This window comes from Nelumbo nucifera, chromosome 8, assembly GCF_055504915.1.
Source record: "Nelumbo nucifera cultivar China Antique chromosome 8, China Antique-T2T, whole genome shotgun sequence".
Taxonomy (NCBI): domain Eukaryota; kingdom Viridiplantae; phylum Streptophyta; class Magnoliopsida; order Proteales; family Nelumbonaceae; genus Nelumbo; species Nelumbo nucifera.
Genome location: NC_142656.1, coordinates 26178102 through 26196217, shown reverse-complemented (window position 1 = coordinate 26196217; position 18116 = coordinate 26178102). Strand labels below are relative to the sequence as shown.

At 34.0% G+C, this 18116-nt stretch overlaps 1 protein-coding gene and 1 pseudogene across 1 annotated transcript; both read left to right on the top strand.

Moving 5' to 3' along the window:
• The first annotated feature begins 9012 nt into the window (after window positions 1-9012).
• LOC104605396 (gamma-glutamyl peptidase 5-like) lies at window positions 9013-10480 on the top strand. The gene is made up of 4 exons (XM_010270142.2): window positions 9013-9516; window positions 9609-9773; window positions 9885-10052; window positions 10148-10480. Exons 1-4 carry the CDS (start codon window positions 9199-9201, stop codon window positions 10244-10246), a joined length of 750 nt encoding a protein of 249 aa, XP_010268444.1. The 5' UTR covers window positions 9013-9198; the 3' UTR covers window positions 10247-10480.
• A 1003-nt stretch (window positions 10481-11483) lies between these two features.
• On the top strand, window positions 11484-12389 carry LOC104605474 (low affinity inorganic phosphate transporter 1 pseudogene; annotated as a pseudogene).
• The last annotated feature ends 5727 nt before the right edge of the window (window positions 12390-18116 follow it).

The following is an 18116-nucleotide window of genomic DNA, read 5'->3' as shown; positions in this document are numbered from 1 at the left end:
TTGAAAACCCATTTGCAGAAAACTTCATGGAAGTAAAACAAATTTACACAGACCACCTCTTACGATACCTAGGTCCCAGTTTCAACAACTACACAAGGTAGTTTCTTTTACTCAGTTATTTCATTTTTATTCTTTATGTCTGTAAACCAAGTTACTATTGACTGATTATATAGTAATAAGGACAACCTAAACTCCTTTTACAAGTGAAAACAAATGCTTGAATGATAAAATGAGTTTACAATCTAGAAATGATATTTACAATCCAGAGCATTAATCCAAAAATGATAAAACAAGTTTACACAAAAATGATAATCCACCAAACAACTTAAATGATAAAACAACATAAATGAAATGCTTCTATTCCCTGAAATATTTTTCTTACATCTATTTCCTTTTGAATGATAATCCACCAAACAACATAAATGATAAAACGATTTTACTTAGAGATCACAGAGCATCAACCGTGAGAGGAAAAAAAAAGTATAGAAACAAACCTCCTCCAGTGACGACCAACCTCCTCCTCTGACGATAGTGATGAAGAAAATGACTAGAGGTTACAGAGCATTAATTGTAAGAGGAGAAAAAACTTTCAACGGTAAGAAGAAAATGAGTAGAGGTAAAACCCTACCACTCATTGGGTTAGAATGTTCTGGTGGGCTGAGAAGCATTGGATCATTCTAACTAGTGACAACTCATTTGACAAGTAAGCACCACATAGGATACACATAATTGCCATATCAAACAACCGTTGGGGGCAACAGTTCACCGATGCAATTTGATGTTTCATGAAACGACTGTGTCCCGATTTATAATGCACAACCGTTTTTCAGCATTTCTTCAAAAAACGCTTGAACCCAACAATTATATATGTGGGTGTTTGTGGAATCACCTACATGGATCCAATGTGGCACCATTTTTCAGAAAAACAACCACGCTTCCAAACATCCTCTTGGTGTGTGAGAGCTTCTTGCAATGCAATTATTGAGAAAAAGAGACTTTTTCTTTCTAAGCAAGGCTATTTATAGCCATGGATTAGGGCTGCCACCTCAGCCCACTTTGCTAACCAATCCCACATGAGTAGGGTGTTGGGTTAGGACAAACTCCCATACATGCAATATTATGTAGGAGTTAGTGGTATTATCAATAGGACCACCCTATTACAATGGGACATGGGCCATATTGAACTTAGTACACTTGGATATTTGGGCCATTAAGTCATATTTATATAGACTTGGGCCTTGGGCCCATAGAGGCCCATATTAACTTGTGAAGGCTTCCATATAATTTAAGCTCACTTATTTGACTTAAAAATTCACATGAATGGTGACCTGTTTAAGTGTAAAAGTTAATTGAAAGGGTGTTTAATAACAAAGGAAAGTTATTGAAGAAAGATAACAAAAAGTGAAGGGTGGAGCTAAAAAGAGAGTGTGCCAACCTGAACGGGGCAAGCTTCTATGACACTATGATGCTATGGTGTTTGTTGGTCCGTACATTGTATTATATCATCAAATGGGTGAGGAGGAAAGTGTATTCGGGTACTGTGACCCACTTTTCTTTATTTCCTAGGTCAACCCGAATATACTATTAATAGGCTACTCGTATTTTTTTTTTTTACTTTATTAACCCATTGAGAATAATTGTTAGGTCCTGTTTGTTTGTAGATAAATATGTATGGGAAAGTTGGTCAATGGGAAAAAGTTATTCATTAACCAATTTTTTCATGTTCTTTTTATATTAAGTAGCGGATCCCATGATAAAGTTACCCTTGCTTTCCTAGGTAAAACTTACCCATTTCCCACCTTGGAAAAATTTTTACAAAACATAATGGAACCATTTTGCCCGTTTTAATATTTGCTTTTTGTGGGTAGAAATGTCATTTTATTATTTACTTGGGAATCCTAAAAGTCAAAAGAACATGGGCAAGTGGGACTGGATTTGGTCCAATTCAATCCAGTCCAATGTGAGCCCATTACAAATGGACCTGGTCCAATCCAGTCCAATAAATATTTTGGACCATTTTGGACCAGTCTAGAGATTGTCCAATTTGTTCAAATTCCTGTTAATTTAGATTGGTTCCAACTCAAACCTCAATTGACATTTATGTTCTTAGTTTCTATTAATGACCAGATATTGGCTCAATCCAATATAAATTCACTATGAACGGACCAAGTCCAATCCAATATGTCATATTGGCCCATCTAGTTCGTCCAAATTCAATATGTCTTATTAGTTCGCCCAATCCATCCAAATTGATTTTGATTTGGACGAAGTCCAACCCAAAACCGGTTCATTGACACCCCTAGGTAAACTGCACTGTTACAAACGAATAAGGCCTTAGTTAAAATACCCAATTTATGGATAATGGGTCTCGACTGTTTGACAACTCTTGGATAATAATTTTGGTAATTATTATTTTTGAATAATTGTTTCTTAATTAAATGATATCATATCTGAATATTAGTAATTAACTAACAATAATATTTTATATTTTTAATAACAATTACATTGTTATTGTATAATTAATGAATAATTACTGATAAATTACTGAATTATTGTATATTTTTCAATATAATTACTAAAAATTTATATTGAAAATGTTGAAAATTAATTAATTGGATCAAATAATTACTAGAAAATTAATAGTTAAGAATTATTGAATAATTACTGATATTTTTTATCATATCAATTTATGAAATATTTTTGGTAACATCAGTTTATTTTAATAAATTTAATTTTTAGTAATATCAATTATTTTAATAATTTCAGTAATTTTTGGGGAAAAATAAATTTCAGTGAAAAATCAATTTCTTTTTTCCATTTTCAGTATTTTTAATTTTTGAAATTTCAGTAATTTTTTATATTTTCATCAACTTAAATGCGAACTAAAGTTCAATAATGTTACCCATTAATAAAATAATGGTTGGGTTGTGTTTGGATTGGCTCACCCAACTTGGGAAATGGTTATTTTGCTCGATAGGGCCCATGTGTGCTAGTTTGGGCCGCAAATTGGGTACTCAGTTAATGGATTGGATAATTTAATTAACAAAAGAGGAGTTAAACATAAATTTATCACATTTTTAATTCATTGTTAATTAGCAGAAATTAACCATGAATTGAAATTCTGTAAATTAACCATAAATGTCATTAACTATAAATTTCACTAGAAATCCATAATTTCATTAAATTAATAATTATTTATGATAATTAATGATAATTTCCGTATGATCTTATTGTTAGATTTTGGATTTTCCCATGCATTGTCTTTTCACGCAGGCTGTCGGCTTTTTAGAAGCTTAGCAGTCCATGTTTGGTCTTTTCCTATTTGGCTGGGAAAAGTTTTAGCTACCGAAAGCCATAGCCCCGAAATGGCGTGGAAAGCCTGTTTTGGACTATTTTTTGGAAATTCCAAATGGAGTTTTTTGCCTTTTTTCAAATTGTCTTCATGCAAAAAGACGCATAAATAAACACACCTTAACTAAACGATCTTCAAGCTGTTAAGATTTTGGTACAAAAATTCACATTATATTTTGATTGTTAGAACTTCCAAAAGTAGCTTCACCGCAAAGTCAATTTCTGAGCTCAATATAAGCATTTTTAAACTTTCTGATTTTCCCACCATACATAACTTTACGGTTTTCTGTGTGGAGCTTATGTTGCAATGCCAGAAGTCACTGCGTGAAAGAACAAACAGTGAACTATATCCAGTTACTTGGGCTCCTCGGTTCGTAAGGCCTCTGGCTGATTGTAGCAGAGAATCAGAGACTTGGGATGGAATCCTACCTTCCAGGAGAATTGATGGGTTATGGGTTACGCCTTGATGAATACAATCTATGTTATCACTTTTATTATATCAGTTGATTGGTTAAAAAATTTACTTTGCTATAATGTCTTTCCAATATCATAGTCCAACCCATACTAAAAACTTTTCAAACTTGATCAACCTGCCCAAGCCCAAGTTTAGTCCAAACTATGTCGGATTAAGCTTTTTTCGGTAAACTCAGTTTTAACCTCAGATTGGGCCAGGCCCAAGCCCACCCAAGGTCTAGGTCTTACCTTTGGGCCTCTGTGTTGACCATGCACCTGATCCAAGCCTCGTCCAAGTAAACTCAAAGTAAAGTCGTCCCCCCTCCACTCAACCACATCCCAGTCAAGAATGTAAAGCCTTTCTTAAGTGTATACAGATACCCAGGTCAGGCCCCTTCTGAGTTGGGTCAATCGACTCAATCTCAATCCTATCAAGAAAAAAAAAAAAAGCAATGACCCAGTCTCAGTCTCTGTTCAATCTGTCAAGAGTATTCAGTACGGCATCCATCACTGACCTCCACTGTGCCGCAATTGATTACTGTTCTAACAATGGCTTGAGGGCAGAAGAAAGAAGCAAAATGCATGGCTTGAGTCTTTGAGTTCACATAGGGTAGTGACTAGTGAGTTGTTGGTTGTCGCTCTCCCAACCTCCTTCGCCATTATTTATTAGCTCCCCACTTACCAAATCGTACCTTTCACCTGTAAATTAAAGAACCCTAGAATCTAGATTGATCTCAACACAGAAGAGAATGAACCTGGCTTGTATACCGTCCACAACCAATAAAGCATAGAGTCTAGCTGGTTGACTCAGAGAATCAGCTGCAACTTCAGTTCTAACTTCTAATGCTTCTATTTCACGTTATTTATTAGTTGTCAAACAGTACCCCCGTTTTCTTTGGATAGATAGATTTGGTTTTAAAAGGGGTTTCTTCAAAACTAGAGAAATCTCGCCAAAGGTTTTACAAAATATATATGATTACTTGACCTGTAGTGGAGGGGTCATTACAGGAGCAAACGAAGAAGTCAATTGTTCATTGATGCCCAATTGCCCATTATTAAATAATCTCTAAGTAAATGAAGGCTCAGCTCATTGTTATGAACTTGCAAAATTACTTGGATTAATAGCAAAAGAAATTAAAGCATTTCTTTTCTCTTTTTCAATTTTAACAAATAGAAGTTGAGTGCATTCATGGCGGGCCCGTGAGTTGGATAAATAATTAATGCTACTTGGGTATTGGATATGCTTCTGATACATTGACACTTGAATGATTCATTGAACAACAATTTGAAAATGTTGGTTTTCTTTTCTCGTGTGTTTGACAAAAGAGAACATTCTATAAGATACATTATGAATTCCATTTTTTATTAATTCTTCCTTTCCTATGTATCTGAAACTCAATCTGGATTTCTTTTAGCAATAGTTTTTTGGCTACAGTCCAGGAGATCCATGCTTTTAATTAATTTCAGACTGATGAGCCAGGTTCTCATCTTGCAGGCATCGGCCTCTGACTGTAATGTCCTATTCAGCATTATGAATTCCATTTTCTGGGTTGGGCTTCATTGAGCATTTGTTAGATTTTGAATGAGTCCGAGCCTAAAACCAAAGTCTGAGATGTAATTTAAATTCTTCAAATCAGGCATTCCCATTTGCAACCCTTAGCTTGGAACATGGTTTTTCTGTTAACAGATTTAAAACCTGGTTTTAAAGCTTAACAAATCAACCTGGAGCATGGTTGAGTCAACCTGCTAGCTCAGCAAAATGACAAAGTTGGATTATTCAAACTCCAGTAAGGGTTGCTATAAATTTAAATCATAGGTTAACTGAATCGACTCGTTCAAGCTTGAGAAAACTTCAGCAGATTATTGATTCACCTTGTCATGAATATTTTTATTGAATTAAATAATTAATCAATTTATTTCTGGATGTAAGGAAAAGGTTTCTTAATTGTCTCAGATAGGGAAGCTCACAAGACAACCTCTCAGCCATTTCTGTCACATGAAACAGTGTCTACGGTTCATCCAAACTTCTATACTGCGTAGTGGACCATTTGTAGAAATAAAAACTACCCAAATTTTTAATATTTCGCTTTAGGAAAATCCAGCATGTAGAAACACAAGATTAAGTTTTTGAGCATTGAAATTAATTCATCAATTAAGGTTGAAGAGAGGATGAGGAGAAAATTATTAAGGAATTTCACAAATTTATCGAGAACAATCTCTCTTATTTTCTTTCAAACCAAACATAGCCTTAATACCTGCCAAATATTTCTAATATAAACTATAATTTTTGAACCATCATTGACCCAGATGGTCAGATCATTCGGCTTGAAAACTGTCCAGGCAACCAATTCCGTTTCACCCCTGAACTGGTCCTTTGCCAAAAAGCTTTGACTTGGTCAGGAATCCACTAGCCTGGACGGTTGAACTGTTTTTTCTGAACAATAATTTTTGGCTATTTTTTATTTTAATTATTATTATTATTATTATTTTATTTTTTAAATTGCAACGAGCCATCCGTTCAAACTGGATGGTCATGTACCCAACTTTATGGGCTTCTAAGTTGTGGTCTTGTGGTTTATAGTAAGGGCATGTTCATTTTATGGTAAATGTTAGGGGGGAGAGGTTTTGTTTTTTATTTTTTGTCAATAACCGATTTATTATAAGATACTTATGAAGCTTTTTCACATCCATGCCCCTAAAGGGAAGTTGGTAGTGAAGATTCATATCCTTACTATATGCCTATATTGTGAGCCATATTATTTTTTTAGTCTATTTACATACTTGTGTGCCTTGGGCTGATGTTTGGGGATGGCAAAAAATGTTTGCAACCTTGGGGTCCAACTTTGCATTCTCATGTGCTCTTCTATTTCTAGCTTCCCATATCAGCAGAAGTACAATAGCAACCTTCTCCATCACATGCCTTTGTTCAAACTTTGTTAGAGATTTGAAATGCTTGAAGGTCCATTCATTTATTACTTCATGCGGTCTTCTTGAATCAGTAACATGGTAAAAGATGTTAAAGTGTAGCACAACCCAAATAGCTCTTGCAAAATGACAAGAGGAGAAAAAAGGGTGTAGTAGAGGTTCTCTTTGAGATCCACACACAAGACAAATTTTATCTTTCCCATTTAGAGGATATAATTTAGGGAGAATGACCGATATCTCCAGTGTCAGAATTTGTAGGTTCAATGTATGGCCGGGATAGGTGTTAGGTCGGAATTGATGCTAATTTACAGGTGAACGTGGGTGTATAAAATGTATGTATCAGTCCATTTAAATGTTTATAGCCCTGCAGTGTAAATCAGAAATCTGCATTGGACAAATCCATACTTTTCTGTATAATTTATCCCTTGTAGGGATAGATAGCCTCACAAAAAAAATCCCAGAAGAAAATTTGAAATCTGAATGGAATTTTTAACTTCCATATTGATTTCTATTCCACCGCCTAATGGCAACAACTGGGAAAGAGATGTCAGTAGGAATTTATTTAACACTATACTTGTGACATTGTGAATGTCTCCACAAGGGCTTGTAAGTTCCACTGTCCATTTGGCTTTAACATATCTTTTATCCTTAAGGCCCTGTTTGTTTTTTGGTAAGTTATTTATCTAGGTAAATGCATTTATCCGGGTATGTGTTTTTCAGAAAAGATTTACCCGAGTAAGTGCATTTACCCATATTCTTTTATTTCCCATGCAAATAATTAAGGTAATGTCCATTTTAGCCATAAAAATCCATTATTAAAAGGGGTATATTTGTATTCAAGTGTTGGTAATTTTTCTCACAAGTGAGAAAGTTACTTATCCACCTAGGAGATGGGTATCACTTATCCGGGTAAATGATACCCAAGAAAGTAAACCTTCCCTGCTCCTCACATAAATCTGAAAAAAGAATATGAATTTTTTGATCAATGGGAATCAAAAATCCCATTGACCAACTTCCCCCCCCCCCCTCAAAATCTAAAAAAAGAATACCCCCTAAGGATTTTGCATTGTTTAAATGGAATCAAGCTTGGGGTTAGGGTATCCTCCACTAATTGAGGGTACCCAAGGGTCATGAAGTAATGACGCAACTCACCATTTTTTATCTGCTAATTTTGCGTTCCTTTTGCTACCACTAGTATTTGTCTCCACCAGCAAGGCAGCAAGAATGATATTGTTTTGGTTTTACAATAAATATGGTTCTTGCTTCAAATATTTTGCTCTAACTGCCTTAACCCATAATGTATTTGATTCAGTTAAAAGTTTGGGGAGAGTTGGTCAATGGGAAAATGGTTCCCTTCTTTTTGTGGATTTATGTGAGGCCCACAAAAGAGTTATTTTCCCAGGGTATATATCCCTTATCTAGGTAATTGATACTCTTCTCCTTATAGATAAGTAAAATGAGACACTTTCCAATTTTGCCTTTTAAGAATAAGATTAATGGTCATTACCTCATTCAAGTGAGAAATAAAGGAACATAGATAATGGTTCCCATTTACCAACAACCCCACCATCTTTTCTTGGGTTCATGTGGGGCCCACAAAAGAGTTATTTTCCCTAGGTATCTATCACTTATCTTGGTAAGTGATACTCTTCTTCTAAGTGGATAAGTAAAATGAGACACTTTCTAATTTTGTCTTTTAGAATATATATGTTTGGTTTGAAGGAAAAAGGTAGGGAAATATAGGGAAATTAACCTAGGTAAGGTTTGTAAAGGTTTCACTACATTTCCTTTCTATTTCCTACTTTTTCCTTCAAACCAAACACAACCTTAAGGATAAAATGGTCATTATATCTTTCAACTGAGAAATAAAATAACATAGATAAAAAGTATTTTCCCAATAAATGGCTAAAAGAAAGAAAAACGTAAAAGGGCCCAAATAATTAGACCTGAGAATGTAACCCAACTTTCTTTTTATTCTGGTAAACACATTATTTCATAAGTCAATATCTTAATTTAGACCCATTCAATGCTGGTTAACCACCCACTGAAAATGGAAGTTATATACATTTACGCGGACCCAAGACCATTTTCAGGGGTCACCCAGACGAGCACCCAAGACCTGTATATTTTATATTATTCAGGTAAGCACAACAACAAAAGAATTATATCATCTAGGAAAGCTAACGGCTCAGTTTTTACGTACGTTTTGGTCATTTGGATTTTGCTCCACTGATCCCACAATCCTTATAAATACATAACCCTCAACCCTCAGAATACAGTGTAAGTCATATCTCCTCTCCCCTCCTGGTTCAAATCTGGTGCAGATCGACTGCAGAAGTCTCCAACTCCCCTACTGTCTCTCCTCTTCAGCTTCCAACCAATTAAAGTTGGAGTGTCATCCTTATTACTTTCTTTAGAAGCTCTGTTTTGTCCTTCAAATCTCTTTATCCATCTATCTAGCTTTCTAAAATGAAGTTTGTAGGAGAGAGGAGATTTGCTCTTTTACTGGCAGCTAGAGATTCTGATTATGTGAAGAAAGTGTATGGTGGGTATTTTAATGTGTTTGTTGATGCATTTGGGGAAGAAGGAGAACAGTGGGATTTGTTTAGGGTTGTGGAGGGAGAATTTCCTGACATTGATGAGCTTCACAAGTACCATGGCTTTGTGATCAGTGGCAGCCCTTATGATGCTCATGGCAATGATGCCTGGGTTCTGAGACTTTGCATCTTAATACAAACACTGTATGCAATGGAGAAGAAAGTGATTGGAATATGTTTTGGTCACCAAGTATGTCGCAGTTAACTATGTACTCAGAGAGATTATTTCAGTTGATTAGTTGTAGTTAATATTTGTTAATACTTTTGTTTGTTGATTTTTAGGTGTTGTGCCGAGCTTTGGGTGGTAAGGTAGGGAGAGCTTACAGTGGTTGGGATATTGGGTTGAGGAAAGTCAGACTGGTGGAGGATTTCAACAAAAGAAGCTCTGTTGGTGGCTTTACTGAAATCCCTCCTTTCCTTTCCATCATTGAGTGTCATCAGGATGAAGTATATTCTCTCTCTCTTTATATATATATATATATATATATTTATATATCTATCTATCTATCTGACTAGTAAAACATCAACTTAATTAGCATTGTCTGTATCTAACTTCAGGTATGGGAGGTCCCTGTTGGAGCTGAGATAATAGCCTTCTCAGACAAGACAAGAGTGGAGATGTTTACCCTTAGTGGCCACATATTAGGCATCCAAGGTCATCCTGAGTACACCAAAGACATTCTATATAATCTCATCGATCGTCTCGTCAACAACAACTCTATAGAGGTAACTGAGTATATGCTTGGAATTTGATACTTGATTATAAAATGTTCCCTCTAAAGCTATCAAATTATCTAATTGGGCTGTCTAATTATTGCCAGAAAGAGTTCGCTGAGCAAACAAAATCGAGATTGGAGATTGCTGAACCAGATAGGAAGACTTGGGAGAAGATTTGCAGGAGCTTTCTTAAAGGAAAATAGCTAGATATCACGTTTTAATACAATAAACTCTGTAACAATAAATGTAATAAAGATCAACTCATGCAAGAGATTGTAACCCAAGTTACAATTAACATGTAATGATCCGTACTGGGAGTTTGTTACTTTATCTAGTTTTAATTGTTTCAATCAATGAAGGGACCATTCTGACTGCACTAAAGATTGGCTGGGACATCACTCTCAGGACCCAAGAATTTAATGCTTTGTTTTTATTAATATCATGGATATCTAACTTCTTGGCAATTTCTTCAGTACACTCTGCCTGGGTAAGTGGGTACACATGCTTCTAAATCTCAGATGATCGGAGCACAACATTTAATCATTCACGTAAGAGATGGACTAGGTCAAAGATCAGAATGATCATGTAACTGCATCTCTCAAAATTTGGATGATGATGCTTTAACAAGGATGCAGTATTTTAGTCTAGTCACTATAGATGGAAACAGGGCTAAGATATCTGGAAAGAAGAATAGAAAATCATTCTCTTTTTATATTTTTTGCCAGGTGGCAGAGTTTAGTTAATTTGTTATTTATCCAAGCTATTATAATATGGAAACAAAACCCTTGTCAGTATTACGTGAAGAAATTAAACAAAATTTTCTTAAAATGGGAAAAATAGGATTAATTGAAGGCAATAACTGTTCAGCAGGAAGAAAATTGGGATGGAGATTGGAACACGAGATGTGCTGATATGGCACAAAGAGATTTTTTTAATATATGGAATAAATTTTCAATAAAAGCATATAGTGTACTCTTTTGTTTAGCTTTCGTTTTTTCTTTAAACATACTCTTGTATAGCTTAAGTTGATAAGGAGAATTAAAAAGATAGCACATTGTAGAGCTGTGACCGTGGAGGGATGAGCTAAAAGACATGTGGGGACCATTATAGTTGATAAAGGCAATTTTTGGTTCTTATTATTATCAATAAAAGTAATTTTTTTAACATAATTTTTAGAATTGGGTAATTTTTTTTTAAAAAATATTAAAAAAGGGTAGAAATACTTTTCATCTCCTTTCTCTTTCAGACCATCAAACAAATGTCCCCATCTCCAGTTTCTTTCTCTTTCTTGAGTTCGCATCATGTAAACCCATGAGTTCATGGAACGTGTGAACCCAGAATGGACCACGTTGGCATTTTGAATCTATGATAACGTTAATGGACGTTCGAAAGAAACCCAATTGAACTAGAAGAACAAATAAAAAACGACTCTTCTTCTCAATGTTGTTCTTCGCTTCAAGGCTTTCTTTTGGAAGTGCTCCAAAAGGGAAAATGGCAACCCTCTCTTTTTCCCATTTCTGGCACGGGTTTGGCATCGGTGGTAACAACACACTTTCTACCATGATTATTTCCGAGTATGCCAACAAGAAGACTCATGGCACCTTCATTGCTTCCGTCTTCACCATGCAAGGATTTGGGATCTTAGTTGGTGGGATAGTTTCAATCATCATCTGCTGCAATCAAGGCCAAGTACTCCTCTCCAGCTTACAAAATTGACGTCAATGCCTCAACTGTCTCACAAGATGATTTCATATGATGCCTTATTCTGATGTTTAGTTTGCTTGCTGCTATGACTTACTACTGGTGTATGAAAATGCCCAAGACTGCTCGGTACACAGCCCTTGTCGCCAAGAATGTGAAGTAGGATGCATCCGACATGTCCAAGGTCTTTCAGGTTGAGATTATATCCAAACAGAAGGTCAAGCACATTATGGAGGGCAACGACAACTCATTTGGCCTATTCTCCAAGGAATTTCTTAATCGGTGTCGCCGTGGCCTTTATCTGCTCGGAACCACCAGCTCATGCTTCTTGCTAGACATTGTGTTTTACAACAAGAATTTGTCCCAAAAAAGACATCTTTAGCGCAATTGGGGTGGACCCCCCTTGCAAAGACGATGAATACCATTGAATAGGTCTTCAGAATTGCAAGGGCATAGGCTCTCATCACTTCATGCAATATTGCTCCAGGGTACTAGTTCATGGTGGCCTTCATTGATCGAGTGAGAAATTTTGCAATTCAGTTGGTGGGTTTCTTCTTCAATACAGTGTTTAATCCATCGAAATCCTATTTGCATCTGTTTTGCTTGAAACAATCCAACAACTACAAGGATGAACAAAAAAAGTAGAGATTTATAATCAATATTTATTAATCTTGAGAGAGATTTGTTCGGTGGTTTGAATGAGAAAGAAGATGAACAATATTTTTGCCCTTATTTGATATATTTTTAAAAAAAAATTAACCTATTTTAGAAATTATATTAAAATGATTATTTTTATTGATTTTAGGGCCCAAAAGTTGCCCTTACCAGCTATAACCCCATGATTTTAACCTGATGATCGACTTCTTTTATTTCCTTTCTTTTATTGGATGTGGGGACCCATTGATTTGTGGATCTTCTGTCCACAAATTGTTCCACATCTCTACTCACAGAACACCACTACCTTGTATTGAGAACATCTCTTCATGAATGACAAGGGGGATATTCCCAATAAACAGCTATGATATCCCATAAGTAGCGATATGGGAACAACTCGTGGGGAGCAGATCCAAACCCATTATAAAGGTGTTAATACACTATTGCATAGCTTAACTGTATAGCTTATTTCACATAGAACTGAAAAATGGACTTTCGATTTAATTAGAGAAATGATCTATAGATAAAAAAGTCAATAAAAGGTTGAGCAATACTAAGCATACATTATTTTTTAAAAGAATTTATGCCTATATTTTTTTATGGTATCTTTTACTGGGCTTTTATATCCTAATGCATTATTTTTTTAAATTCCCATTTTACCCTTCTACCTATCAATTCATATAAAGATTTATTAAAATACTCCCAAAACAACTTTTAACTTTTAATTGAAAAGGTTTTATAAGTTAAATTGAAAAGAGTAAAGTAATTTTATTCATACCCATCAATAATAAAGTTTGAACGGCAAATCTGACATTTTGAATTATGTTGAAGGATGCCTAATGAGTAGTAAGGGAATTTTGTAATTCGATTCTCTGTTACTGAGATAATGACCGAAGGGAGGTAATTGCTGTTTTTTTTTTGTTTTTTAAACCAAAGGAAAGTGAAATCTCAGGAGAGGTTTTTATGATTTTAGAGAAGATTTTTATATTTTTATATTTTATCCACTACTAACATTACATTACTTGTAGCTAATGCATGGGGCCTTTGGCTCATGCATCTCTAGCGGTGGATCTCGAACATTATCTTCAATTACACTAATAAATGGTCCATGGTGGAATCACACAAAATTCAGATCAAACAAAGATGCATTAATTATAGATTTTCTAATTTTGTGATGTGGACTAGTTTTATGGGTTGAAGGTCGTTGTAATTAATGTCATGAGATAGTTTATAACTATAGAAGCATCAAATAGTTGTAGCATTAAAGAATCTTGAAATTGGGGACAATGGGGATATGCTATAAATTCCAAAGAATCCATGAAACTCCACTTTTAATACTGTTTCAAGTTTGACAAAAAGGATTTATCTATCCTACTATAAAAAGTGGGAATAGTTCCTGAAGGCTTTTAGATTTTTTGGACTAAAATATTCCTGTCTTTGAATTTGGTTTTTATGTATTGTTAAGGAAAAATAATAATTTAAACATTTATTATGTTTCATCTCATTAAATCTCATATTTAAGGTATTAATCCTCATTTTCTTTCATCTATTAAAAAGAAAAAAAACCTCTATTATGTGTTCTACAATGCATTGATCCAAACCCCCCCTCTCCAGGGAATTCTTTAAAAGTTTAACACTAATGGGGCGAGTTCTAATGAAAAAGCTTCTAGTGATTGTATTTAGGGGTGGCCACAAGCCGAATTCCTCACGAGCTTGGCTTGTGAAAAACTCAGTTCGACTCGGTTTTAATTGAACTTCGAGTCGAGTTCGAATAGCTACATATATATAATAAAATATAAAATTATAGAAAATAATATATATAACAAAAATATTATATATATAATGTTTTTATTTTTTATATAATAATAACTAATTATTATAATTCTTAATTTTTTAAATATCAAATAAAAAATATTTTTATATATAATTTTTTATTTTTATAAAATATTTTTTCTCAAATCGAGCTCAAGCCAAACCAAACTCAAGCTTATGAGTTTTTGATTTGTGCTGAGCTCAAGGTCAAAGTTCTAATTCGAACCAAGCTTGAGTATGAACCTTGTACTATCTTGGCAAACTGAGTTCAAACCTCATACTATTCCGCTTGGCTCGAATCCATTCATAATTGTATTGTTCGGGATCATCTCGGTGATTTCATCTTGGGTCGAGCTATGGTTGTTAACTGTTCCTCCCCTGAAGAAACTGACTGAGGCGGTGGCTATCTTTGAGGGTTTGAAGCTTGCGATTGCCTGGAAGCTTGACAACGTCTTTCTGGAGAGTGACGTGTTGACTCTGATCCCCCGTGGAAAGCCGCTTCGGTTTTGTCTGTCTGATTGTATTCCCTTGCCATTAGTATTCCCTTATAGTTAACTTTAGAAAAGATTCCCATGCTACAGTCATGTGTGTGTTTAAATATTTCTAAAACCTCAAATTGCCCTTATGTCATTTTATGAGACTAATTTGTAGAAATTTGATAAAATACAACATAAAAATGGAAAATAAAGGAAAAATAGGAAATTGTAGATAATACATGAAATGCAACAAAGTGAACGAACAATGAAGAAAGAGAGTAAACTGCAACAAAGATAAAGTGGAAAATGCAAAAGAAAAAAACATTAAAAGTTGTGAAAGAAACAAAAAGTACAACAAGAAATACTATGCTTTGGAATGCCTATTTTTACTATTTTGATATTTTCTTTTCTCAACCAATCAAACATCAAATGACCATTTTATTAATTTTATCCTTATCATAAAGCTTGTTAACGAGGCGGATAGTATTGCAATCTAAAAGTTCAAAGTGAGTCTTTGTTACAAATAAAAGTTTTAAAGGCCAAGTGTTACTACCCCTAAGTACAAGGAGGCAATTTATAATTTATCCATAATTTTAATACTTTTAAAAACTTATACTTTTAAAACTTATTGAGAAATGAAATTGTTTTTTTTTTTTGTGTAGAAAATAAGCAATTCAATCATCTAGGTCAAATAGGTCAACCCATGGTGTTATTTTTAAACAATAGAATATTTAAAATAGAAAAATACAAAATAATAGTCACAACTCTAATATTATACGGTAACCATATTAAACACAACTAAGTGTAATAAACAAGAACTATTTTTGTTAATGACATAAATGAAATACAAAATTTAAAATGAACCTCTAAAAATGAAACCATTTTTCTAAGTGGTGGGTCAACATTCTAATCTTCTAGATCAAATGGGCCTACTCATGATGCCATAAGTGTGATAAATGAAAACTATTTTTTTTTACTAATAATGCAAATGGAAGACAATGTTTAAAATTAGGGGTGCAACTTAGGAGGCTCAGATTGGGGTTTTGTCAAAATTTGAATAGGGCCGACCCAAAAACTGGGCCTGATGAAATGTAAAATCTTAAAATTGGGTACTCGACTTGCACCCCTATTTAAACCCAACCCAAAAGCAAAATGGGTTTTGCATCCAGGTTGTGGGTCAATGATTAACCATTTAAGTCAAATAGGTACACATGATATAATAAAAATTTAATAAGACAAAAATATAGTAAATTGTGTAAAATATAGATGTTTTGAAGAAAAATGGTACATTTCTAATATTATATGTTTGTCATATTAAAAAAATAAATGTGATAAATATATTTTTTTTGTTAATGATAAAAATGGAATACAAAATAAAAGAAAAAAGAAAACTAATGTCGATCTATGGCTTATTGGCATGACCAAATAGGTTGATGCTTCAACCTATAAGATCATTTGGTTGTTGATCAAGTCAATGGCTTTTTTGAAACAAAATGGTTTGAGTAGAAATATATTTAGAAATTTGTCTAGGAAACATGTCAATCTCTCCGGCTATCTAATTTAATCTCAAGTTGCTAACAATGATACAAACAATAAGTAATAAGATTTGAAGTTATATCTTTAGATTAAAAGGCAATAAATCTACCAATACATCATTCTTTCATTTCTTTTTTTTATGTTTTTATTTGCAATAAAAACACTAAAATTATTATTATTATTATTATTATTATTATTATTATTACTATTATTATTATTTCCATCATATCATTTGAAATTATCATATACTTTTTACCGGTTGCCAAAATCTTAGAACCTATCATGAACCTTATGTGATAGCAATCACAGCACCTCCACTATGTGCAGCTTCTTTAGACTTGCCTTCGTCCACCCAGAGAGAGAGATGATTTGATGGTTGTGACTGTGAGTCATACCAGAAATTATGGGTTGAGAATGGACCAAGTCTATGGAGGATTACTTTGAAATTGAAGCAGATCCAAGTCCATGGACCATTGCTTTCAAATTGAAGAAGATCCAATGGGTCCCAATTTATTAATGGGCTCTCAGTTGAAGAGTAGCTTTCAAAATATTTCCATTCTCATAAATGGTTGAAATGGGCGCCTATTGCCATGATGTGCTGACTGAGAGCAAAGTCATTAATGGGTTCATCTAAACCCTGTCTTTGTTGACATGGGCCTCATCCTAAAAAAGATTAGACTGACTTAGGCAGTTGGGCGTCAATATTTATCTAACTGAGGTTGGGTGACTTCTTAGTTGGGTCAATCTCCTGTCGTGTTGGAAGACTAGCAAATCCAAAATGGAAGTCATATACTTTTTTAAATAATAATTAACAAAAATGAAAAATAAGTCATAGTCTTTGTTCAATCCGAGTCTCACGGCAAGAGGGTATTTTCATAATTTCATTCAAAACTCTTAGGTCAGCCAACTTCGTCTGCTGTGCTGGGTTGATTATGGAACAATATTAGTCCACATTTGGTCTAATATTTAGCCTCTGTTAATTTACTAGCTTGCGACTTCTCACGCGTTCCTTCCGTGTGCAGAATTTACCTGCTTAGAATATTTGCAGGGAACTCCCCTTTTATATTTATTAGCAAGAATGAAGGCTAAAATGTAGAGATGATTAAAAAAAGCTTTAATTACAAAAGATTAAAATATTTACATTTTTCTAACAAAATGGATATACGTGTTTCAAAAATGGGAAACGAATAATAAAAATTTATTTAAAATTAAATATGATAAAAAATATGAAAAAAACTTAGTCTTTTCATACCTAAATTTATTGGTCAAAATTATAACTTCAAATCCTTTGTAATTTATATATGATAAACAGTATTTTCAACCTGGCATTGACCTGGCTGATTGAACCAACTAAGATTATAGTTCCGATTTTAGTAAAACCCATACAATGGTAAAAAGCTGTTGATTTGGTCAAAGAAGTCCAACCTAGGTGGTTGGATCGTTGATCCATTTGACCTGATGACTAAGCCACGGTTTGCACACTAAATGTGTATGCAAAATCTGGGAGGTGATAACTTTGTGCTCCGATGTCCAATTGAGATAGTCTTTTTTTTTGGGTAATTTTTCGATATCTATGCATTGTAAAGCACCACCTTGCTAGTTTTGCCAAAAAAAATACCTTTTTTTGGCTTCAAATCGCAATTTTTAATATTCTTTACAAATAAAAATAAAAAATTGAATTGAAAACATAAATATAACTATACATTATTTATTGATAAAATACATGTTTATACATACTTACACACATATGTATGTATGTATGTATGCATTGCTGATGTGGCACTGTCTGACCCATTTGACTCGAACGATTGAATCAATGATCCATCATGACCTAGAGGCCAAACTGTTTTTTCTTATTTTTTAAAACATTGATGATAAACGCTTTTCTCAACGT